The sequence below is a fragment of the Tauraco erythrolophus genome, chromosome 14, assembly GCF_009769465.1.
Source record: "Tauraco erythrolophus isolate bTauEry1 chromosome 14, bTauEry1.pri, whole genome shotgun sequence".
Classification (NCBI taxonomy): Eukaryota; Metazoa; Chordata; class Aves; order Musophagiformes; family Musophagidae; genus Tauraco; species Tauraco erythrolophus.
Window position 1 is genome coordinate 15,068,604 of NC_141478.1, and position 25,307 is coordinate 15,093,910.

General features: G+C 39.7%; 1 protein-coding gene across 5 annotated transcripts in view; it reads right to left on the bottom strand.

Annotated features, from left to right (window-relative positions):
- NEDD4 (NEDD4 E3 ubiquitin protein ligase) overlaps positions 1-23,824 on the bottom strand; it is a 59,538-nt gene extending 35,714 nt beyond the window's left edge. For 3 of the 5 annotated variants that reach the window (XM_009990121.2, XM_086620603.1, XM_086620604.1), the window contains exon 1: positions 1,477-3,429. In XM_009990121.2, the coding sequence (XP_009988423.1) occupies positions 1,477-2,991 (1,515 nt within the window). In that variant the 5' untranslated portion in view covers positions 2,992-3,429. Of the gene's footprint in view, positions 1-1,476; positions 3,430-6,852; positions 6,907-7,354; positions 7,394-8,561; positions 8,641-9,771; positions 9,794-10,253; positions 10,328-23,801 lie in introns of those variants that run through there. The other 2 variants (XM_086620605.1, XM_086620606.1) reach the window with 2 other exon arrangements.
- Positions 23,825-25,307: the final 1,483 nt, after the last annotated feature.

Sequence of the window (25,307 nt, forward strand, 5' to 3'; positions counted from 1 at the left end):
AACTGCGATTAAACACAGAGGCTAACAGTGCAAGCTGACAAGAAATGCACTTGAAGTGCATGACTCAACGTGTTTTCCTTTTTACAACATACTTTTTGAAAATAACTAGATCCAGACTACTTAAAATATGTCATAATCTGTTTGTGCTTTTTGTGGAATTTACCATCAACTTTGGTCATTTCTCATCCCAAAATGAATCTGTAAACAATATGTATAGTGCTTACCTGTGATCCACTGGATTTTACAATGAAGCTTAAACATAGATCACAGTTTTACAAGAAGGAAAGTGCATTTTTCTTTAAACTCTTTTTAACCAATAAGAAGTCAAAAAATGTAGAATCATCAGGCACTACTCTAAGGACAACAACAGACTGAAAATTACAGGCTAATACCTCCAAGGTAATCCTATTACTAGTTTAGAAAGGGACTGTCATATCTATACATCGTTAGCATAAAGCCTTTTGCTTAAACAAGCATGCTAGGTAAATGGTAGTAGTGTCAATTCATAGAGAATGAGATCTTAAAACAATTTTGGTAAACATTAATTGCGCTTTTATCAGCATTCACAATTAAAACTAATATGTAATATTCAGAGCATTCGAGTCCTCACAATGTTATTTAAACAAGTCTTAAAATCCATATTTTGTGTGGCTTATGCCTTACTAACAATATAAACTGCCTTAAGAGTTAATAAAAGCAAATACACTTCTGCAGTTTAGGTGGACATGAGTTTCATTACCAAAAAAATATATTTAATATAAGCCTTCTAGATGCAAATACTATAATTTGAACAGCAATGTTGTTAGGAGAGATATTAAGTTACAGTGTTCTGCTCAGGCTGCAGTAGTGGTTGGAAGGAGAGAAAAAAAATTAAAAAAAAAGAGAGGAAACTCTGAAAATTCCTGTGGTTCAGGGTGTATACAGAAACAAATAGTATTTACAGTTTCTCTGCTCAAATATTACTTGTCTTTAATTCTACGTACAGCAAACTGCTCTGTAAAATAAAGCCTATATGAAATAAACCTAAAAGACTGTACAGTAATCCACTAATTTTTGCCCATTTTACATGCAAACAATTTAGTAATTACTATTAATTTACTGAGAAGTAAAGTTATGTATTTAGAACTACAAAATTTCACCTAAAGTTTAAATAATTCCCATGTCTAGATAAACAGACGACAAAATCCCTTTGAGTTCATGTAAACAGGAAATTATTGTTTATAATATATTAAATACAGGTATTTTACTGTAAGACCTATTCACCTACGCTACTGTATGTACCATATTCTAAGAAACAAATCTAAAAAACAAACATTACAGATAACATAAAAATTAAATTCCTAATAGTGACAGTTTGACATCATCAGGAAATTCTGAAATCATTGTGTTTAGGTCTTGATTGTAAATTTTATTATTTTCCAGTTAAATTTCAGTTGTAAAATACTGTCAAATTTTTCTATATTGCAAAAGACTCACCTTATGGGGCCTCCACAAAGAAGTGCAAGACATTTCCCTTTTAGAGGTTCCGTGTCTTTTCTTAACACCAGTTGTTTTTCCTTCATTCCCAGGTTTGAACTGTATGTGCAACTGAGACGTCCTTGCACTGTGACACTTGTATTTAAGGCTGGATAAACAGCACGAAACTTTTTGATGTGACCCTTCCAATGAAACACTTCTTTGCAAAACATGGTGGGTTTTGCTTATCTGTGCATTCGGTCCTTCTAGTTCGTTTATATTCATCTGATATTCCGAATCTATTTTTGAGGGTAAACATGCAGATGTGCTACGTGCCAGTTTTAAATGAGGGTATTTTGCACTGGAGTTCAGATTTAACTCTGGACTGCAACAGCCATTAACCATTTCACTGCTTGATGCAGAAGCTCTTTGAGTGAGATGAACTGAAACACATGAGAAGCCATCAGATACTTCTTCACAAGTTGCCTGCTTGGAACTATTCAAAACTTGACTTTTGTCCTGTAGTGATGTATTAAAGTAAAGCGGTCGAATGTCTCTGGCTTCGCCAGAAGAGCAAACTGTTTTAGATAGTCGAAGTCCATTGACTGCTGTTGAAAGGAATCCCTTGGAAATGGTTTGATCTTCGTTTTGTGCCAGCTCACTAGGGGAAATAACTAGTTTATGGGATGTTTGATAGGTGCCTCTATGTGGTAGTTGACCTGAGCTTACTGGAGAAGCTGGAGGAGTACTGGAAGGACTCCTAGGGAAAATAACCAGTGATGAACAACGTCGCAGTGGAATTTTAGTTTTCTTCCTCACTGACAAAGCATCTTGGTCAAAAGTAGTATTGCTTCGACACAGAGTTTCCTGAGGTGAGTTGTTCCTACAGGGATTACATTTGTTTGCAGTGCTTCTATATGAAGAATCACCATATACAACACTACTATAGAAAGTACCATCACTTGTTGAAAAAGTGCCACTACCACTGTCACTGAAGACACTGTTACTATATGAACCTCCATCACTTGTGGTACTTGCGCATGATCCGTAATCACTGCCGGCACTGCTGAACGATCCACTGTCACTGGCTGCTATACTGCCAAGACTGCCATTGCACAGAGCAGTACTGCTCAGAAGGCTATCATTAGATCGATGATCAACCACAATTCTAGCGCCACAACCTTCTTCATTACCAATACCAATGAATGAAGTGTCTTCATCAGTAGCTACAGCATCACCGGACCGAGAACATCCACCATACTTTCCAGACTGGAGGGAAATGTGCAGTGAGGTGCTCTTTTTTATTTGCAATGAAGAAATAGTTGCATTTTCCTCTTGATTAATTACTTGTTGCGTTACAGGTGCATAAGCAACTTGTCTAGGAGTTAGCTTCATTTGTGTAACACTAGGTGCAGAATTCTGTGATTTTTTGAAGTACATACAATTGGTACTATCCAAAACATCTTCAGAGGTTTCCGATAATGGATCTGTGCTACTTCTTTGGGTAGCAAAATGCAATCTTAACCGTCGTGCCATTTGTTCTCATTTCCACACATGTTAGCAAATGAAAACCACAAAGATCCTTCAGCAGAAAGGCTACAGGCAGCTGCACAGAACCTAGAGTTCATACATCACAACAGCAAAAGCCCATAAAAGTTGCAGTCTTTGTCCTAATTTCTACAAGACACTACTGTTAAAAAAAAACAAACTGTACCTCTCGAAATAAGTCAGCCATTCGTTGAACTGCAGTTTCTGGACCGTCTTTGATTGCTCGCAGTCAGAAAGCACTCATTTACAAAGCACTTACATTCCAACGAACTCAGCTGCAACACACTGACAAACACTACTGACCTTGTTTCAATTATACCTTCTGTAATTTGCATAAATGAAAACAATAATAAGTTTCCAGTACTTCCAAGTTTAAAACAGCAACTCCTGCTGCAGCTGCACTAGCTGAGTCAATGTGTCCGTACTTTCCCCAGCAGCGTATGACTCCTAATATTTTTACCCATAGGTTTAGAATTACAGGAAGTTGGTAGGAATGAAGTCCCATATAATTGAGTATCAAGTCTAGGATTGAATTTCCAAATAGTAACCATGCTAGCAAACTGCTGAGGTCTGAATTGTGCATAAACCAGTGAAATAAGCCTCCTCCTCCTTAGGAAAAAAAAAAAAAAAGTATTTCTGCACTATTTAAATAAAACTTGAAAGAAATCTGGGATTATCTGACAATCTACAAACTGTTAAGTAATCACACTTTCTGAAGATTTGCACATAGTAGAAACCCGTCCTGCCAATTAATTGATAATTTTCAGTGAGGTGCAACTGAATTAGAATCACAGAAAGTTATTCTGATTAATAATTTGGCATTTATTTTCAGCCTACCACCATGTTAACCTTTTATGTTTTAACCTTTCCAAATTACAGCTGTTAAACAGAAACAAAGTGTCCTTACAAACTGAACTACCTCACCTTGTTTGATGGAAGACCACAATAAGCAGATATTCATTAGAGTTCAATATGGCATGCAAATATATGACCAGCTATGCAAAATTCAGAGCACCGAGCTAAGTACGCACAGAGAGAAATACGATTACCAAGTACAATTCCAGAAGAAAGCTATTCTGTACAATTATATACAAACGGTCTCATACATTCATACCTAATTACTAACATATTTAATTTTTAATTTTTTTAAATAAAACGATCAGCATGTCAAGAAGGGAATATACTGCCAACTCTTACAAGAGTAATGGGATTGAGAATTCCTACAAAATGTTTCACTGGCTCCTAACGTCTGAAAAGGCCCTTTGCTGGCACCTAGTGGCATTTCTGAAAAAAGACAATCGTGAATCTTCCTGTGAAGCGAGTTGGTTTTGTTGTGTTGGTTTTTTTAAAAAAAAAAACCACAAACAAATATTTTGCTATGAATGTACTCTTGAATACAGAAGTCATATATGATGCAGTACTAAACGCTACCACACTAACATAAAATTATGCACTGCTGCTGAAAAAGTACAAACAGAAGAGAACACTAGGCCATTTATACTTTTATAGGTCATACTACTAGACTTTTTTTTCTGCTCCATATTTATTTAACCTTTACTGTATTTTAAGCCAGAAGGCAGTAAAATTAACTTTTATACCGCCTTCCCAAAAAAGAGCCAAGAATCAAATTCACAGTACCCTGTTTGCAAGCAACAAATTTGTTTTCTAATTATACTCCTGGGCTTACTTAACCTCTGTTACCTGAATTCCATTATTAGAACACAGCAATATATGAATACTAGCTTATTCATAGAAAGCCAACAAATACAATAGTTCATTTATTTCATTATGCTTTACCAACTGGACTCCTCCTAATGTTATAATGTTGGAGGGGGACTGGGATGGGGGGAGAAGAGGAAAGGAAAATACCATAAAAGATTCTTTCAGTCGCAGTTTCAAAAAGTTACGTTTGAACTTCAAGCAACATACTAAAAACAAAAAAAGACAAAACAAACCCACCCCAAGATATGTGAGCGAAGAGTACAAAATGCATTTCCTAAAGCTGCTTTTCTCCCCAACAACAAATCTATTAGTAGCACAGTTTGTAATGTGTTAACAGACATCCACTAAAATAATGGAAGATGAAACACCTTCTGATCACAGCTGCATATCCTAGTGAAAAAGAGTACAAGGCACCTAGGACTTCTGACATGTGGAGACCAATTAACAGAAGTGGGGAAGCTTGTCAATGCTGCACAACAATCACAGACAGGGAACAATTTTACTCAAAACAGCTCAAGACATCTGGGATAGAAGCTTAGTATTTCTGAGGGCAAGCTAAAGAGAAATAGGGAGACAGCCTTTTCCATTCACCAAAGGAGAAGATGGAAAAGATGAAAAATATTGGGGTTATTGTAGAACTATACAGTGACTGACAAGGTCGTGATGCTTTGATCTCTAAATAAAATCATACATAGGAAACAAAGCACCATTTCCAAGTTCATGTCCATAAAATGTTTTATTGGTTCCTCTCCCATAAGCAAAGTGGTCAAATACCTTCTCTACTGTAGATTAGAGAAAGAATGCTAAGGAATTCTCTTGGTGGAAACCATGAAGAAAGCATTGGCCTTCTCCCAAAATAATCAGGAATCTGACTTCGTAATCATGCCTCCTGGCTTCCAGGGGGCGGCAGTAATGTTCCAATGACTAATGGACAAAGTACTTCGACCTCATGAAGAGCATACTGTAGCCCATAAGATCATACCGAGATGAACATAGGAGCATCCTGAAAAATCATATTTAACCTGTCAGGTAAGCTACAAACACTGGTGATTCCCTTTAAAATTGCTTTCAAAAAAAATAAAAGAAACATCATATTTGAAACACATGGGACAGGTAATACCATCATCAGCCAAGAAGCAAATGGTTTGGGGACTGTGTAATGCCTATAATCAAGAAACAGGCCTCTTATTTCTTAAATCTAATTATTCTAGACAGTTTGTACTTATATTTACATACGTTTTAACTCTTCCCAACTTTAGCAGAGCAGCACCTCCATAAAAGATACAATGGATTACTGAATATATGCAGAAAGCATTAGGGAAAAAAATAAGTTTTTCATAGCCAACACACTATAAAGACATTCTTTATAACAGCTATCAGAATGAAACTGCGATTTAGTACAAACTAAAGAGCACTCAATCCCTCCTATGAGTTTCATACTACTGCAGAAGGAAAAGGTACATATTCCAGAGAGAAGGAATGTCTGTGAAGCAGCCCTAGGATGCAAGTGTCATGATTGTACTGCTACCAGCCGTACTCATTTACAATAAAACATACAGACAGAAAGATAGGTAAGTAGACATCTTCACACTTAAAATGAGAGCATGGTCAGAGGAGTTTTGATTTCACTGAGGAAATAAATGCACAAGCTATCCCTATCTTACTTATGACCTGCCATTCAGAGAGTGACATCTATCTACAAGATCACAAATCCACTGCCCACTTGCTAAGATTTCCAAAGAAAATACACATATGCTTTCTTTCATGCTACTCCTCACACCATGTACAGATACCTACATTGTCAATACTACTTTGTTCGTGGAAAAAATAAACGTCCAATGTGGAGCTTTCAGTATCAAAGAATTTGGCCGTAACATTTGAAAAGCACCATAAAAGAACAACGCTTTTATGAGTTAAAGCACATTAGAAGTTAAGAATAATAATATAACTGCTTCAGAGCATCACAAAGTGTGGTAACATCAGATCAGTGAACGAATCAGGTTTGCCTTTAGGTTTCATATAGAAGTTAAGGTTGTTTGGTGTGGTTTCTTAATCCATGTTGAATCCAGACGAACTTACTTTCATTCAAGTCTTTAATACACTGCAATATTAACACAAAGAACCTACCAAACGGTTTTCATCAAATACTTCAAAAAGGAGCCTGTGTTTCTGAGGATTAACCTAGGAAAAAGAAATATGTTAATAGTTAAAATATATGCTGAATTTCAGCATTTATCTTCACCAAAATCTCTATGTTTATGCAGGAGGAAAGAAACGCATAGGACCTAAATTAAATAGCAAATCTAGGCCTTGCTGCCATTTCTCTGTGCAAGACATTTCTATTGTAACTAATAAACCAAGACCGGTGCTGTCCCAAACTGTTTCTAAATCCATGTTCATGTTTTTAAACATTCATGGAATGAAGAAAATAACATCAAGACTGAAAGTTTAACTCCGGTACAAATGAAAATGTTAACAAATGTATTTCTAAGGGAAGCAGTTTGTGAGCCTTTTTGAACTTTAATTATAGATGTATTTCTGGTTTTAATCTGAAGTAGTGAGAAAACGTTTTTCCTAAGGTGTTAATGTAATATCAAACACAGGTAACAAGGCTATAAAAAACACTTACTCTAAATAGGAGTTCTTCATTCCACTTGGGGTTTAAGGACTATATGTCAGGAGGAGGAAAAAAAAAAAGGAAAAAAAAAAATGAAGACAGCATTGGTTACAGTAACAATTCCATATTGGTGTCTTTTTTGGTGGTTTACTTCCGTTTTATCCCATGTAACAATCCACTTAAAAAGACAGTACAAAAGCTTTAACCTTGCTATTGCAGGTAAAAGTCATAGAAGTCTTACACAGTTTAATACAGTACAGAATGGAGACAATTTATGCAAGTATTCTCTGATTTTGGCTAATACCATGGATGCAGAGAAGGGCCCATTATACAGTCCAAGTCAGTAACTATTTATGTGTCTTCTGTAATAATCACTGCCTTCTCCTCAGCCCGCTATCTACATTGCTTACATGCAAACATATGTTAATCCTGAAATTATGAACTCTTAACAAATGCCAAACCTCTCAACAATGTAATCTAGACAGACCCAGCGCAGGTGGGCCAAACACAATAAAACTTGCTCAACCAAGCACATCTTTCAAATGTGGCTATTTTTAAACATACTAGAGACACGTTGAACTCTTCTTCATAACTGAGCTAACAATTATGAATAGGAAGGGTAAACACATGAGTGGTCTCATAACATAAACCACAGGCACTATCTGAGAACAATTTGGAAGAGTACTTTCCCTCTCATGTATACAGTTTTTCATTTTACTTTATCTAATATAAATTACCAGTACTAAGACTGACTTTTTCCTGTCAGTATTCTAGAGAAATGAGTAGTACCATGATACAGGTGAACTGTGCAATTTGATGGTGAAACACGACAAATCATGTTTGTGTTTCAAACATAAAAAAGATAAAAGTTGCACAGCAAGAAAGACAGTGAAGAGTTATACAGCAAGAATGAGAGATTCTTATATCATTAAAGATCTCAGAAAATCAGAACAATCCAGTATTTCCATGAATGATGTAGATTTGAATCAGTACTCATCTTATATTCCTTAGTGTTTCTCTATGTTTCACTAAAACTATTGAAAGGAAAATACCAAAATAGTGCCATGAACAGGGAAACAGAGTAGGTCATGGAACACTCCTTTCCCCATGTCCGTTCACTCAAGTGGCATATTAATTATCTGTAGTATTCATTTTTCCTCTAGATTCTGATCAAAGACCCAAACAAAACCACCACACCCACAAAGATAAGATGGCTAACCTTTCTAATAGTTTTTGTCTGAACACTGGTAAGGACTCCACTCACTGGATCATACGCTGTCACTTTCACGTATGGGTCACTGGGAGGGGGAAAGAAAAAGATAAGCATGCTGCTATATATCCTTTTTTGTCAGTATTATTAGCAGTTGAGTTTTAAAAGGCTTGAATTAAGAGAAGCTATGAAACTAGCAGTTACAATTACTCTATGAACAGCACACATTTTTGTACTTAAAACCATTTTCTAGATAGCTTTATCTCTAAAACTAATCTAAACATTGTTACTGATTATGACCATACTAGCTGTGCCATTTTGTATTCTGTATATCACTACAATTCGATTCTCTCTCCTCTTTCACAGTTCTTAGTTCACGAGAACAGATTTAACAAATCCTCATGCATTTCAACAAGACACACATGAGAAAAAAATCAGTTGCGATTGAAAAAGCTTGAAGTATTAAATCTCTTGCTCTAATAATTTAATGCACATGGAATTGTAAGTACTTCCTTGAACCTGTAATATTTTTACTAAATGTTCCATCAGTTTCACAGAGTTTGAGTTTAACCTAAATTCTTCTGTTAAGGAAGGTGTCCTAATACGGTTGCTTAAAATGGCCTACTGCCTCAGAGTCTTTTTTTTTCCTTCCTGTGATACAATAATAACAGATTATATGAGTGTCTACTTTTCATGAACTGAGTCAAGGCATTCAATTGCTCAAAGAGACTAGTAACAAAAGGTGACCAAGGCTGTCTGCTATATGGTAAAAGAATGCACGGTTTTCACATATTTAAGTTCGGATGGCAAAAGCTGCCCTAGTATTGTTTAAAGTAAAAACATTGCACATGAAAAAACAATTAAAGAGAGACTGTCTGGCTTTAGGAAAATATGAATAACAAGAGAAATTTTTCTAATGCTAACCTAATGTCACACGTAACAACTTTGCTAGTGCTAAAATAACTGCATTCCTGTACATATGCCAGAGCAGCTGACAGCAGAACTAGGACTAAACCCATCAGCACTTTTCTTGACCCTCTGTACACGGGCCAGAAGAAAAAGTAGCTTTAGTACAAGCTGCATACTTCCACTTGCCAATTCTACAATGTCCTCCCAAAGCATTTCAGTTACAAAGTCTGATCTTTCCTGTGGTAAATGTTAAGATATTTTGATTGTTTCTTCCCTTACACAGATTGTTAACTTTTAAATTTGTACGTACCCAGAGCCTGCAGCCAACTGGCATGGGTTTACCACATCTATAGAATCGGTGGATGCTGTTCCTCTGCACATAATATGAGTAGAAATAATCTTGTTGCTACCAGTGTTTAGTGTTGTGTTCATTCCAAGTCTTTAAAGCACAGGTGAGACAATTTTGATTATAACTGAACTCGTATTATTTTAGCTGCAGCCTACCTGAAGTAAAATATATACATATATCTATCCTCCCTGGCAGAACTTTTTTACTGTGCAGAGAATGAAACCTTCTCATACATTGTTTCGTCAATGCATAAGATCCGTCCAAGTGACTTTTGGGCAAGAAAAAAGGTATCTTTGTGTTTACACAGTCTCTGATCATTTTATAAGGTTACCAGCTAAAACAGTTCTGATCTTTTTGGAAAGAGGCACGGCAGGATTAAACAGCTGTGGAAAGCAAATAAAGAAGCAGCTGTCCCTTAATACATTAACAACATATATTCTTACCTGGCTCCTAAGATATCCTTCTTGGCCAGGCCAATTCCAGCTATAACCTTCACCCTGACAATTCGCGTGTTCTCCTAAAATACAAAATAACATATGCAAGATGCATTCAGATTTATTTTTCGTTTATAAACCTAAAAGGAATTATTGACATAATTTTGAATTTACAGTGAAAACTATAGACAGTTAATACAGTTACTTTATCTGATAGAAACAGCTCTAAGTTTCAGTAGCAAGTTTATTCTACCTTTACCCCTTTTAAAGTCTTATCACCATCGTATCCACATACAGTGACTGACACAGAAACCAAAAAACTGGATGAGTCAATACTGTAGGGTTTGGGGTTTTTTTTAATTGATTTTATTTTGTTTCTCGGCGATCTAAAGGAGTGGGATTTTGTTTTGAGTTAAGGTGCTTAATCCCACAGGACAGGTTTGTTAATCTAGCATACAACTGTTCCTGCCAGCCTCCTTTCCCAAATTCCAAATTGTTCCGACAGCAGCAGTCATCATTTTCCCCAGCGAGCCTTGCAACACTCTTGTATGAGATTGGATGCAGTATGTATGTACTGCATAGCACACACATGAAGATCAATCTGCTATTGCCACAACTCATACAGCCCCGTGATGTCTACTGCACCTGGCTGTTCACAGGAAGGCGAGCATCTGGGAGCAGTTTCCACAAGCAGTTCCAGCGTTTCTCAGCAGGGAATTTTTAGCTGTCTTTTTTACCAAGTAGACAAGGACCTTTGTGAGAACATGCTCTGAATAGCACAACAATTTTTGGTGCACATGGGCATGATCTGTAACAAGGCAAGGAATGGGTTGCCATTTACATCTCATTAGCCATTCAAGCGAGTTAAATTAAACAGTCAGACAAAGGTGTATTGACGAGCAAGTTTTCATCTATGGTATCTTGGCATTCATCAGAGGGTGGGAAATAAACTCTGACCATAAATTTACTTCCTGGGGGTAATGAAAAGGGTATCAAATTTATCAGAACAGATTAATACAGCAGTAAAGAACTCTGGAAAAAGGTAAGAATAAATAATTCTCCCATCTATTTTCATTTTACAGCACAGAGAGGCCACACTCAAAATACTTGAATTTCTAAAATGACCTGTCAGCAGGGTACAAGATTTTTAAAAACCAAAAAACTATTTCAGTTACACATTATTCAAATTACAGCTTTACAGGAGTGACACAAGTGATTGCACTTCTCCTGTTAATTAACATAGCTGCAGAATCTTACATGGCTCATCTGGTAAGCTACTGAAATCAAGAAGGGAAAAAAATCCCAACAGCTGTGACCATGTCAGAGGAAGAAGACAAATGAGCACTGTTTCTCTGGAAAGCAAAAAGCTTTGCAGATGAAGGACTGTTTGTAGGCAACGGCTAGTCAAACACACTTGTGAGGAAAGCCGACACAATCTAGGTGGTTAAGGAGTTAAACAGATACTAAGAGCAATGGGTGAAGCAGCAGATGTTGTCCCTGGGGCTTTCCAGAATTCCACATATGATTGAAAGTGCTTTCAAAAGGAGACTTGCAGGAAGTACTTAAGAGTTTGCTTTATCATTGGTCTCCTACATAACCACAGGGCTGAACTCCCTAACCAATACCAACTGGAGAGATTCGTAAAGCTAAAGGTGAGAATTGCAAGCCAATCCTGGGGCAGAGACTAGTGACTAACAAGGTAAAGCTGAAAACAAACCATCTCATAAAAAAAAAATTAGCAAGTCTCTCCCACCCTCTATAGTTAGAGGTGATTGCCAGGGGACTGAGATGAGCATCTACAATATCCACTTATTGACAAAACAATCAACTAGCCAAGACAATTCCAGTGGAACAACAAGTCCATCTTCTACCTTTATCTCAAAGAAAACTGTCTCCTACTAGGAAATCTAATAATTCAGAAAAGGAAGACCTAACAACTAACCTCACCAAGCACTGACCACTAGCAAGTGTCCTATGCTTTTGAAATTCTTAGTCATGATCAGGCTTTAAGGTACATAACAATCTCACTGTCTCCTTCTCAGAAAAAGACCACGAGCAGACGTTGGAGTAGGATACACTGCCCTAAAAGACAAATACCTTTTCTTGCATCTGCATTTAGCTGCTTAGCCCACAAGCTTTTCTCTGTTGTTCAAGTATGAGAAAAGCAAAGACTATTAGACACTTTTGGACATGGGCATCTCCGTCAGGCTAACAGGGCACCAACATAGTCCACACAGGGCAGATCCCAGAAATAGGATCCACAATCCTCAGATTTTAAAGTTGGCTTAATCACATGGTTTGTTTATTTGTATCATAATAGAGATCTGAATTTATCTGAACACTATTTTACAGAAAGATGAGGTGCTTTGTACATGACCTCAGGAAACTAGAAGTCACAAAACTAAGGATGGCATGCTGAAGGTAGATTTAAACATGTCTTGCTGAAAGAGAGCATTATTTGTTTGGGATCGGTGCCAAACTAAGAGAGCTACAGGATTTCAGTTAGGCCAGCAGAACAACTAAGCAAGCTGACATCTGCTTACGAACTGCCATGTAGAGATATCCTTCTAGATTAACAAAAATAGTTTAAAAAAAAAAAATCTGAATTGTTCACAACAATCTTCCCCGTAGATTTCGTTTTTCACTTTCATTTTTCGACTAACTGCCCTCACCCCCCAAAAACCCAGCATGCACCTTTTTGTGTATGTTTTAAACTGATAGGTGATACTGAAGGGTCCACTTCTTCTTTTTCCAAGCTATAAAGATGAGAAACTTCAGGAAAAAAACACACTAACGTACAAGGACAATACTTATTCACAAGAGATTAGGTTCCCCATTCTCTGGTCACACTAGTGTGGAAGGCAGATCAGGAGACGTTCAGACAGCTCGATCCAAACACAGTTGGAAGTGCCTTACGCTGGAAGGACCCATTATGCTATGACCCCACACATCCTGAAGAGGCAGAGAGGCTGCTGACAGGATACTGGTCTGCTCTGTGACCATACGACCTTTTCTCCTCACTCACTGATGACAGGCAGAATTGCTAAGGAACTGCTGCTATAGCTGACAAAACCTGCCCCAAACACGCTGATCTCAGAAAGCGATGAACAGCCGAAGAGTTCCAGGACTGTTTGAAGCTAATCTCATGCCGCCAAAGCCTAGGCGATGAAAGCTCTGCACAGAGACAAAGCATCAGATAATATTATTATCCTGGCATCCACAGGGAATAGGTTCAAAACCAAAATTTCATGGTTTCAAAGGCAATTTTGAACCTTTTATTCTTCATTCATCTCACTCAGGAGACCTTTATTTGCCCCCTTTGTAGCCACCCGTACAAGAAATTGTGGATCAGTAAGTGCTTCTGTAGATCCACAGGCAGCTGCAGCCCGAGAGTGTTTTCGTGGTCCAAGACACACACAGGCTGCAGCCTGTACCTCTCCTACGCTGCCTGTAGGCACTCCCAAGCTCGCCTTGCTACTCTTTTCCACCACTGCAATGCTTCCAGTGGTTCTGGTGGCACAGGAAAGGACAGGCACCTGGTCAGTAACCCAGAACGTGCCAGCTAAGTCTAGCAGCACCTCAGCTTGTCTAGGAAACTGCTCTTGGACCAATTTATCTCCCCAAGAGTCTCTTCCTGGTCATAAACATCTACCCACACTTTTGCAGTCCTGACATTAACTTGAAGGAGTCAGTCTGAATTTATTCTGTCTGTACAGCTGAAGTGACGGAGTATTCAGTACTGCTGTGAGCACACCAGGAGCCTTACAATTCAAATGCCCTAACACCCAGCTGCTCTGTAACACAGACAAGCACAGCCCATCAAGGGAAGCAGCTCGAGAGACGACGCTGTACAGGGGTTGTTTGTACAGATGAAGTAAGGATGCTCAGCTTCTTTTGACAACATTTGACTGCCAGCTACTTTGGGAAGCTGGAGCAAAAGGAGGGCAGAAAAAAAAGAGAAGAAAATAATGACCCACAGCACAGCATCATAGACAAAATACAAGCAGATCATTTCAGCATTAAAACTGTGAACTGTTAAGTGGTTCTCTCTGAGAATACAAGTACCCCAATATGAATGATAAGAATCAGGTAAAAACAGTGTGGGAAAAGCAGTACTTGTTAAACTACTGAATCTGCCAGGGAGTGGCTGCATACAAATGAAGTCCAAATGACACTGAATGTTTCTATCAGTTAGTCCATTCCTAATATATTCAAGGACAAATTATTTTTAGAGGTTACACAGTATTTTTAAAGTTGAGGGGTGAGGTATGCATGGAGAGAGAAGGCTACCACATATTACAGAGACTGAACTGTTCAAAAATTCTTGGTCTGGTTAAGTCAGACCAAACATCCTTTACAGAGCTGAATCAGCAAGTTAGTTATCTTATTATGAACTTCCAGGTTCTATCATTATTCTATTGTTAATCATATTAGTATATTCTAAAGTAAACATTCAAGAACAACTGGTCAAAATAGCTGGGTCTGCTAACACATATCATATTCACAATCTCCAACAATGAATCTGTTTACTAACAGATAGTATGTAACAAGATGATGAAACAGAAGGTTTCTGAGCTGTTAGGCAGACAACTCATAACTTAAAGCTTTAAAGACAATGCCTGCCAGCCTGTGATACTTTGACCTGACAGAAATCTTTATGTATGCCAGTTAAAATAGTTTAAAACGTGTTCTCTACACAGCAAAGCAGGAGTCAAACTAATAAAGTAGCACTTCTAGAAGTGCGCAGTATTTCATTTCCACAGAAGTCACCACGAATCTACCTATTCAATGAATGTGTATTAAGGTGAGAAGTTCTTGAACTGTTCATTTTGGGCAAGGAAACAGCATTTGGAAAGAAAATTTCAAGCTTTTAAGGAGTTTAAAACTTCCTCACAACTTTATCAGAATACAAAGGTCTTTGCTGGGTTACAGCTGTTTATAGTCAATGGTTATAAAGGACAAGTATTAACACCGTCCGTTCTCACCCTCATCCTTCCCAAATGTATATGATAGGAAAATAATGCTAATGACAAGTGGGAGAGTGACTCCTGCTTTAGTGGTAGAAGTCCAAGACAGAGCAGAATACAGAAGAAAAGGCATATGAGAAAGAAAGCATGAGGAAGAAGGCACAAATTTAGAAATGGTGACATGGTGATGACTTTATTACAAAACACTGAACAAACCAGAGAACGATCACAAAGTCTGATCCTCATCTGAGTCCCTGAAGGGAGAATCCAGTCTGCGAGTGTGCGCACATGCGCGTGTACATATGCATGAACGTGTGTGCAGTCAGGTGTTGCCAGTTCCACAGACTGTAAATAATAAAACATTTCCTTCACAAACCACATGTGATAAGATTCAAAATACGTTGTAACTTGTCACTTTACAAGTTTTAGCTGCTGCCTTTACCTGAGTCAGGGGAGGGAGGGGCAGAAAAGCTAAAAGTTTTTCATTTTGTGCACTGAAACACTGTAATGTTACACCTGCAAGAGGCATTTACCTTTGCCAGTCATTGATGACTGCAACACTCAATAATTCAACTATGAATGTATTACACTACTAACTGTTATCTTTTGCTTGAAGCTGTAAGACGAAACATGTAACAAGGTTCAATGGCTATGAAGGCCCCCTTTGATGTTAATGTAAACACTTCAAGCCCAAACAATTTTATAGGAGTTTTCAGAAAGTTGCAGTTCATTTCTCGGGTTGAACAATGATTCCTGACACATCCCAAACCTCCAGTAGGTGACTGACTGGAGTCAGACTCAGAAAACGCAGTTTGACAAATGTAAGATATGTAAAAAAATCTGATAAATTAAGATAATTGTATAGCAATAGAAGAAAAAAGTTTTTAATTAGAAGAAGGGCTCTTCAGAGTACATATTTGATCAGTATTAAAGATTTAATTTTATTGGCTTTCCTATTTTAATCTTTGGTTCGAGTTCTAGTTTTGCTTTTTCAATGTTTCTACAGAAAAGATTCACATGGGATGTAAGAAAACACCAAAACCAGGACAGTTAATCTAATGTAAAACATCAAATGGTAGTATCTGCTGTGCTACTAGACAGCTTTTTTTCAGGAAACCAATACAAAAATGTCCGAGTAGTCTAACAGGGAGCACACTTTGTAGTAAACAATCGCTCTAGGCAATAACATCCTGTTATTCTTTTGTTCCAGCTAGATAGGTCAAGAATCAACTACCACTAAATCAAGCCAAGAAAAGAGCATCGAAGGATATTACAACGATAAAACAGTACAGCAGCAGCACCTTTTAAGATTCTGGTAATATCAAGAATTATACATTAAGGCTTTCTTAAGCTTCATACCATGTCTGCATACAGTGCACAGATAAAAAGAGAACAAAAAAATTCAGATTTGGGTACGTGCAGATAAGGCAAGCCAAAATAAACATACCAATAATTTGGAAGTTCAAAACTGAAATCAGTAAATAGCCTGGACCAGTGAAAAAGCCTAAAAGGGAAGGGATGTTCAACAGGCTCAACATGTTCTATGATCCCTTCCATCCCATGCACTGAGGTCCAGGAAGTCAGTAGAGGGGAAGGGAAAAAAAGAAAAAAAAAAAAAAAAACCAAGAAAACAACAACTATCAACTATTATAGAGTGTTCTGCAGTGCACATCTACATAGACTGCTGACCTCATCAAGGAACAGTTATAAACAGCAAGAAAAGTTAGGACATCTGCATGGGCAGAAGTGAACTAAAGCCAAGACTCCGTTAAAGAATAAGTACTGGCATAAGAGATACACGCTGCTTCTACAGCGTGCTTCTCAAACCTGTCAGGTATCTTACTCAAGGTATGCAGGCTTTACCCTATGAGCAGCTTGTATTTCAAGCACAAATCATCGACTAAAGACAGACATCATCATATAAAAGGCTCTGAAACCTAAGAGTAGCTCAGAAACGATGCTGAAAGATTATTTACAGCTAAAGTGACTACATATTCCAGTTGAATAGATAGCTTCTGGCATCTGTCCGTTTTAGTAAATGACACTGTTGAGTATCTGTAAGTTAAAAAACAAGTATCTCAGCAGGTTTCCTAGTCTGTATCTCCCATCCAAGAGCACTTCACTTATTTCAAATTGCATTAAAAGTTTGGGGTTTTTTTGTTGTTTTGGTTTGTTGGTTTGTTTTGGGTTGGGTTTTTTGGTTGGTTGGTTGGGTTTTTTTACCTTGACATCATTAGTGACTATAAAAATTATGTTTGAATGATTCACAACAAAAAAAATATTGCTTAATGACATTTACTGGAGTGATAAGCAGTCTTTTCATCTCAAAGAAACCATTCAGAGTCTGAATAATTAAGGATTTGGCTCTTCCATTACCTACACTGAGGTTAGCACAGAATGTTTTCCCTTAAGTGGTCCAGAGATATTGACATTCTTCACCTGTCTAGCATTAAAAACAACATTTAAGAACAAACCTTCCTCATATATTAGAGAGAAAGAGGTATCTAAAGAACTTTATTTAAAATTCTTAGTCTTAAACAAAAAACTTCAACACATAACCATAAGATCAGGCCAGCTAAGAGCACTTATACTTATGTATGCTATGTTCAGCCCAAGCAATTCCAGCAGAAGACAGATACAAAGTTGACAGCATCAGGAATGAGCCCAATGAAGTTACTGTTAAAATTTACTATCTTATTTCAAAGAAAGCATTTCCCTCAGAATGGTGAGCCTTAGCTGAAGGAAAGTAGTTTCTGCAATACTCAGACCTTGCAAGTGAGGCAGACTTATACATTAGGCAACCTTGAAATGATAGTAAGTTTTGTTAGCACCACCAGTTCATTTCACCAGGAGGTGGAAAGGAGGAAGACTTTCCCATCTTGACCATTCCTTCACAACCCAGAGAGCACTCTCTTCACCTTACATGGCAGTCAACAGAGTTCAACCATTTTTTTTGGAAGAAATTCTCTCAAAGTAAGAAAAGTTTTAGATTCAGGAAGATTTCCATTATAGAACTACATTAATCTTGTAAAGATAATGAAAGTCGTTAACTTCCAGCTGCCAGTTACAGTCCAGTCTTACTGACTCACTAAAGGAACTTAAACATTAACTGTACCATAGGAACATTTTGTGTTCATAAATAAAGAAGTTTCATCCTTGAAGAAATGATGGCTGTTGTTACAGATTGTATTTAACACCTCTGTTTGATTGCAAATTAAGGAAAAGATTCAAGAAGACAAGAGTCCACTAATGGAGTTATCCATTTGTCAACAGAATTTTACTTTAAAAAAAACCCACCACAACAACAACAAAAAAAAAGCACAAAAAACCAACCACCAAACCACTTCTCAACATGTGTAATCCTGTACCCACAACAGTCACAGTCAATGTTTGTTAGTTCAGTGTGAAAGAAAGACTTTAAAAAACAAACCAAACACAGGTATATAAGATAGCTTCTGGAAACCATCAGATCTACACAAATTATATTGCTGTTCAAAAAAAACAAAAAACACACAAACCACAAGACCCTAAAACCAAACAAACCCAAAACAAACACAAAAAGCCTCCCAAAACCCCAAACCAGAAAGTATCACCACTTCTACAAGTGTCTAAATTATTCCAGATACACTGGATTCTAGATCATGACTTTCAACAGGAAAGTCTTTCACATCCTAGAATAAATTCAGAGCATTTCTGAAGCACAGAGGCATGCACACCTATTTTTTTCTGTTTGAGTGCCCCATGATACAAACAGAGTCAGATGGAGAAGACATCCAGTACAGAGGTGCTGGGAAGGCCACAGCGTTTGAACAGGAATCGAAGCACTGGGCTGCCTCAAGCTCAGGCACAAACAAGCCAAATAAATTTACTTTTTTTCATCAGAAGCAATCCAGAGGAAGATGAATCCATGTCTGTGGAATCATACACACAGTTACTGTTGGGGCCCGGCCTTGATGATTTAAGCCTGTGTTATTGAGGAAGCTGGAAAACACCGATAAAGAGGGTAAAAGAGAAAAGGGAGTGTGAACAGCTGGTGCAGGGAGTGTGAGAAGCTAGCGCAGGAGTGTGAGAAGCTGACATGGGGAGTATGGGAAGATGATATAGAGTGTGTGAGAAAATGATGTTTAGTTTAGCAGGTGAAAAATAGCTCCTTTTTAGGCATAGTCAATAGTAAAGTTAAAATAGGTGCGTGCACTATTGTTTGTAACCAATCACAGCTGGGTGAGGGGCTCATGGACACATCGTGGCTAGAGTAATAATCTATAAAAGCTGCCTGTATAATAATAATAAAGGTGTCTCTGCTTTCACATCTACAGAGTCCGTGCATTCAGCCGTCGCACGTGTCAGTCTCCAAAGTAATGTCTGAAAGATTCCTGGTCATCAACATCATCCCCAAAATAGAGCAACATAAGAAGTGCTGTGAGTTAAGGTGTGCAGAAGAAGACAAACCATGTATCCAAGACACTCAGCTCACCAGCAGCAAGCTAAATAACCATAAACAACCTACTCCAGTAGTATATCCTAAAGGAATATAAAAATATACCTAAAGCTTTCCAGAACGAAATGCCATATGCTTATGAGAAATCTTATGTGACCCACAGAAAACAAGAACACTTGTTCTACATAGGACAGCTCTCAAATGACAGAGAAACCTGAAACGGCAAATGCAGGTAAGTAGGAAGTGTCTTTTTGCCTGTCAGAAGTTCCCAGTACTAGTTTGGTCCCTGAAGCAGATCAAAATAATAGATGTAATAGATGAAAAAAGCTAGCTAACTTATCATGTTATCTAGGCAATATAAAAAGCACTAAGCAAAATAATAAAGTTCTTAATTCAGGCTGGAAGTGTATGAACTGACCTACAGAAATTTTTAAATTAAACTGGTTCTGAAACACATGTATATAGACAAGTGGTGTCATTTTATTAAATGCTGTTCCAAAGCCCTACAGCGCAAGCAGGTATTTTAATAGAAAACAGAAATAAATACATTGTCATTCCAGACAGTTCTTTAACAATTACATTTGTAATCCAGTAAACCACTGAAAAATGTAATTCCTCCTGTACCCAAAGAAATAACAGAGCATTGGCTGAGATACCAACAATTCCTCCTTCAGACTTTGAAAAATCATTCCACAACTACTGTTAGAAAATGCTGTATTTTATATTGCAGTCAATTGCCACAAAAACACAGTAACTGGAAGTAAATAGCTTGGTGTCAGAAAACGCTCAAAGTGTTTAAGCTGCAGAAGTCCAAGTCTTAGCAACCTGAAAGTTTTGTATTAGAAAGTCCCTCAGCCAAAAACCCTGTAGCTATGGACACTCCACCTCAAAACGCACATTTAAGAGCACCAGCAGTTATCCTTGCTTTGACAAAGAGCAGCAGCAGTTGTATCAGTCCGCTCCTGCAGATCTGAACACACACTTGCAACTCTATTCAAAGTTAGACATATCTGCACAGTTACCCCCTTCACGGGTCAAGATAAGGTCTGCAGCAGATAATGCTCCCAACTGATTTTTTTAAGCAGCTTGAGGCAAAGAGCCCTGCGAGAGAAAGTCTGACCTGGAGGAGGAAAGAATACTTTAAGGCCTTTCTTTCTTCTTCAAAAGAAGTTAATGAGAGGATAAAAAGTAATTTTTCAAAATATTAGTAGAGCTTTTTATTTTTCTATATTGAGATCAGCTGTAGCAAGGTGTATAATCTGTTTGTTTGCTTTTCTTCTACATACTATCCTGCAATGTAAAATAATTCACAGTAAAAAAAAAATTCATAAATGCAATCAGCACTCAGTTTTAGTCTAATATTGTTCCTAGATTATATTCATTTTAGCCTGTTATTGCCTATTCATCCCATTAGAACTTTTGATGACATGATCATAAACTACTTCTTTCTAAGAGACCAACACCTTACTAAGGAAACAACATTGGTATTGCTCACAAACTACTATTTTGTATTTTCTCCTGTCTTCATTTTTCATCATGTGACCCCTGACCTCATTTTCCACACCCTGCTCTGAATACAGAATTATTAGTTTTCCCCATTGACTTCCCTAGTGCTCATTATTTCAATATCCAACTAAGTCACAAGGAGTCATATGGATGACAGAAGAACAGTATATCCATTTATACAGAAGAAAAACTGAACCAAAGAAATGAAGAACAACTGCATCTGCAAGATTCAGGCACTGTAATTCAGATACCTAAATACAGCAAATACAATAGCCCACCATATACACAAAAACTTCAGCTACAGCTTCCTTTTCATCCTAGCTTCCTCATCATTTTGTTTGTGTCAGTAACATAATAGCGATCCTTTATTAAGTCTAAGTGAGTAATACACCATTAACCAGGAAATCAGGAATAAATGCATAACTCGGCGGGGGTTAGTGGGAGGAAAAATCTAGACTCTAGTATTGCATTCAACTGCCTCAACAACTAAACCAACTTCCCCTCACCTTCCTCCATTATTTTATTTACCATTTGTTTACAATTATTGTATTTATCATATAATCATATGTAATAGCTGCAACAAGTAAAGAGGTTTTGCAGATAACACCACTTTCTTTCACCAGACGATTCTGATTCATACCCCAAGCAAATCCATCTTGCAGAATGGGTGACAGAGCAGCCCTGGGGAAGCAGAACTGTACAGACATAAGCTATGAAAAGCCTGTAAAAAGAGGGTGAAGAAGGCTTTTACAGAAAACTCCTTGATGCTACTTTCTATACGATTTGGGTTTCTGACTTTGCGTTTCTGTTGTGATTCTGTTTATTCAATCTTCCAGATTTAAACTCTGGTAAGACAAAAAAAAAAAAAAAAGACAGTCTAGAGAGGCAGAACTAAGCAAAAGCGGCTAGCAGCAGTTTTCCTATAACCCTAAGATGATTCATTTTGTCATTTGTGCTTGCAGAACCACAAGTGAAAAACTATGAAGAAAACTGAGCAAGTTTTTTTACATATGAATCAATACGCACCAACTGAATATCACAGTCTCTGATCATAAACTGCATTTTTCACATTTGTAACTTGGAAGAGTTTGGCTAAGCTTTTGAATTATGGAAAGAGCTGGATCTGATAGATTTGTTACATACTCAAACTTTCTCCCCCTTCCTGCAGCTGTTCTAAACAAACATGTTCATGTTCAAAAGGATGGAGGGAAGCACAAAATTGTTCAATCTTGACCAGATTTCAAAATATTTTCCACATAGCATGAGAGGCTAAGAAACAACTATACTGATTAAAGTTTAATAAAGTTAAACTAGAGACCCTGAGGCATGGAACACTTTAGTCCAACTAGATAGCCTCAAAAAGTTACTAGCAACTGAAAATAGGATCTTGCAATGGGAAGTGCTATGCAACCCTTGCAGCATGCTGTGCTAATTTTCTATTAAAATTTCTATGCTAATCAAACATTAAGATGAAAGAAAAAAATAATCATTTGAGAGCTTTACAGTTACTTCTCCAGAAGTAAGAACTCCAGAAGAAGCAGAACTTGAGGAAGAGAGCCATGCTAACAGACTAGGAATAATATTTCATAGTTTTAATAAAGTGAACTCCTGCTAAAGATGCAACAAGTGTGCATTGACACAGAGACCGTCACTGCCTGGACACACAAAGACCTGATCAAAGACAGTCCCGGTAAAATATCCTGTTGGCTCAAAGACAACGTTACTGACATTTCACACAGGTCACCAAACAGCTTTCAGATGGATACAGCTTTTACTCTTCCTATTCCTGCAATTAAAACAACAAAAGTCACCTTCTTTCCTCTTGATCAAGTTAACTATTCCATCAATATTCTACCCTATGCAGAAGCCACAGTTTCGATGCAGAAGCCCACCCCATCTGCCTACCACTCAAGCACAGGCACAGGTACATCGGCACCAGCCACCTTCCAGAGATCCACGTGCTCGGGAACTCCGACCCCCCAGGCAGGACGGCTGCAGAAGTCACTTTCAGTCACCCACCGAGTTTATTGCGAAAACCACCGAAACCTACACGAGATTTCACACTCTGGCTAACGGCAACGCAGAGGAAAAAGCACCGTCGCTCAGGCGCCGAACCACCTTTTGTACGATTTTAACGCGCGCACCGCTTCGGCGCTTCGAACACCGCCTGTGACACAGCCCGACACAAAGACGTTACCCTTCCAAGGGCCGAGGAGGGGAACGAGGGGAGCAGGAATCCCGCTTCGCCCGTCGAGCACCGTCACGAGGAAGTTGCCCAACGCACGCGAGTTTCTCCGTCCGCAGGGGGAGGCTGCGCAGCTTTTGAAAAGCAGCCTGGAGACAGGAATGCCGGTGCTAGGAGACACGGCAGCCGCCAGCACACCGCGCTCCCCGCGCCCGGCCGGGCGGCCCGGCAGCCGGTGAGAGGGGCGCTGGCCCGGGGCCGCCGGCCCCGCTGCCGGGAGGGCCCGGCCCACACCTCCCCTCACCCTGCCCCTCAGCCCCGCTCCGCCGCCGCGCCAGACCGCGGCGGGCCCGCAGGAAACCCGCGCCCTGAGGGGAGACTCGCCCGACCCGGCCCCGCGGGGAAGCCGCCGCCCGCCCTCCGCGGAGGACGGCAGCGGGAAGCGCGGCCGCAGGCCTCACCTCCTCGCCCGACAGCCCGAACACCTCCACGGGAGAAGCCGCCATGGCCGCACAGCGCGCGCGCCCCGCAGCCCCGCCGCCGTGTTTACCCGCCGCCACCGCCCCGCCCACGGCCCGCCGCGCGCCGGCACCGCGGGTGCGCGCCCCTCTCCTCTGCCCGGCCCCCCGCCTCACCTGATTGGCGCAGAAGCCCACGCCACCGCCCACCCGGGACGTGACGACGTCTCCCGATTGGCTCTCTCTCCGCGCCCCGCCCGGAGACACGCGCCGCGCGGGCAGCCCGAGAGGGCGCGCGGCCCCCGGCCGGCGGCGGGCCGGGCCCGCCTCCGCCGCTCCTCAGGGCGCCCCGCGCCTCGGGCCGGCCCGCCGCCCGCCCGGCGCGGGGCACAGGGGCAGCGCCGTGCCTCCTCCCTGCCCTGCTCCAGGGGCACCCCTTAGCTGCCTCAAGGGGCGAATAAAATCGGTTTTATAAAAATTTTCCCTGTGGTTTATGTCGTCGGGGTCTTTTCTGTGTCTCTGAGGGCCAGGCGCAAGCTGTAGCACCTCTTGTCTAAGCCTTTCTCATCCGGAGAACCTTCTGGAATTGCAAAAATTTGAGGAAAACTGAAAGGAAAGAATAATCGCCGTCAACGCGCAGAGAGGACCTTGCCTGCCAGGACGAGGTAGTGCTGCCTTCCAGGGTGCTGGGAAGAGGAAGGAAGTCCCCGCTGTGCAAGGCACTGAGTGCGGAGAGCGCCAGAGGAGAGAAAAAGATAAACTGTAAAAGCCCTGTCTGAAATCAAAGCAACAACGTTGCAGAGACTTTCTGTTTTCACAAAAGAAAAATCTAGGCACCCCGTCTTCAAACTTAAAACAGCAACATGTTAGTAAGAGAGCATGGCAGTATTTCCGCTGAACGCTTGAGGTCGTTCCCCACTTGCTGCTCAGCGGTGCTTCCCAGCACCCACACTCCAGTTTGGAAGGACCTGGTTCCACGGTGGTTTTGTAAATGACTTGAATTCACGCTGCCTTTAACAGCTGCCCGGGAATCACTCAGGAGTCCCTCACTGCCAGTCGGCCTTCCCAGCTGGCAGAGGACAACAGGAAGAGCTGTGCTAAAAATAAATGAAGTGAGGTGTTTTAGTCTGAGCTTTGTAGCCATAAGCCTTTCTTCAAGCGTGAGCCGAACTCCTCCAGGTGCTGCACAGCCTGCGAGCACGGAGAACGTCTTAGGATGAACACGTGGAAAATCACGTGTTGCTAACATCGAACAAATGTAGCAGCATCTGTACTGGCAAGGAACCAGTGTCTTTCGTCATCTTTCAGCTCATCAAGTCTGGCCCTTCACGACCTAGGTGACCTACTTCTCTCATCATCTGATGAGAAACTCTGCTCTTTCTAAAACAAACACAGACCCAGGCTCAGCTCTTTGGACTGTGCCCCAGGCAGACCGCAAAACACTCAGGTAACTTAACACCTCCTCAGCAGGACTCAGGCAAGCCTGCACCTATTATCACACACACTGGA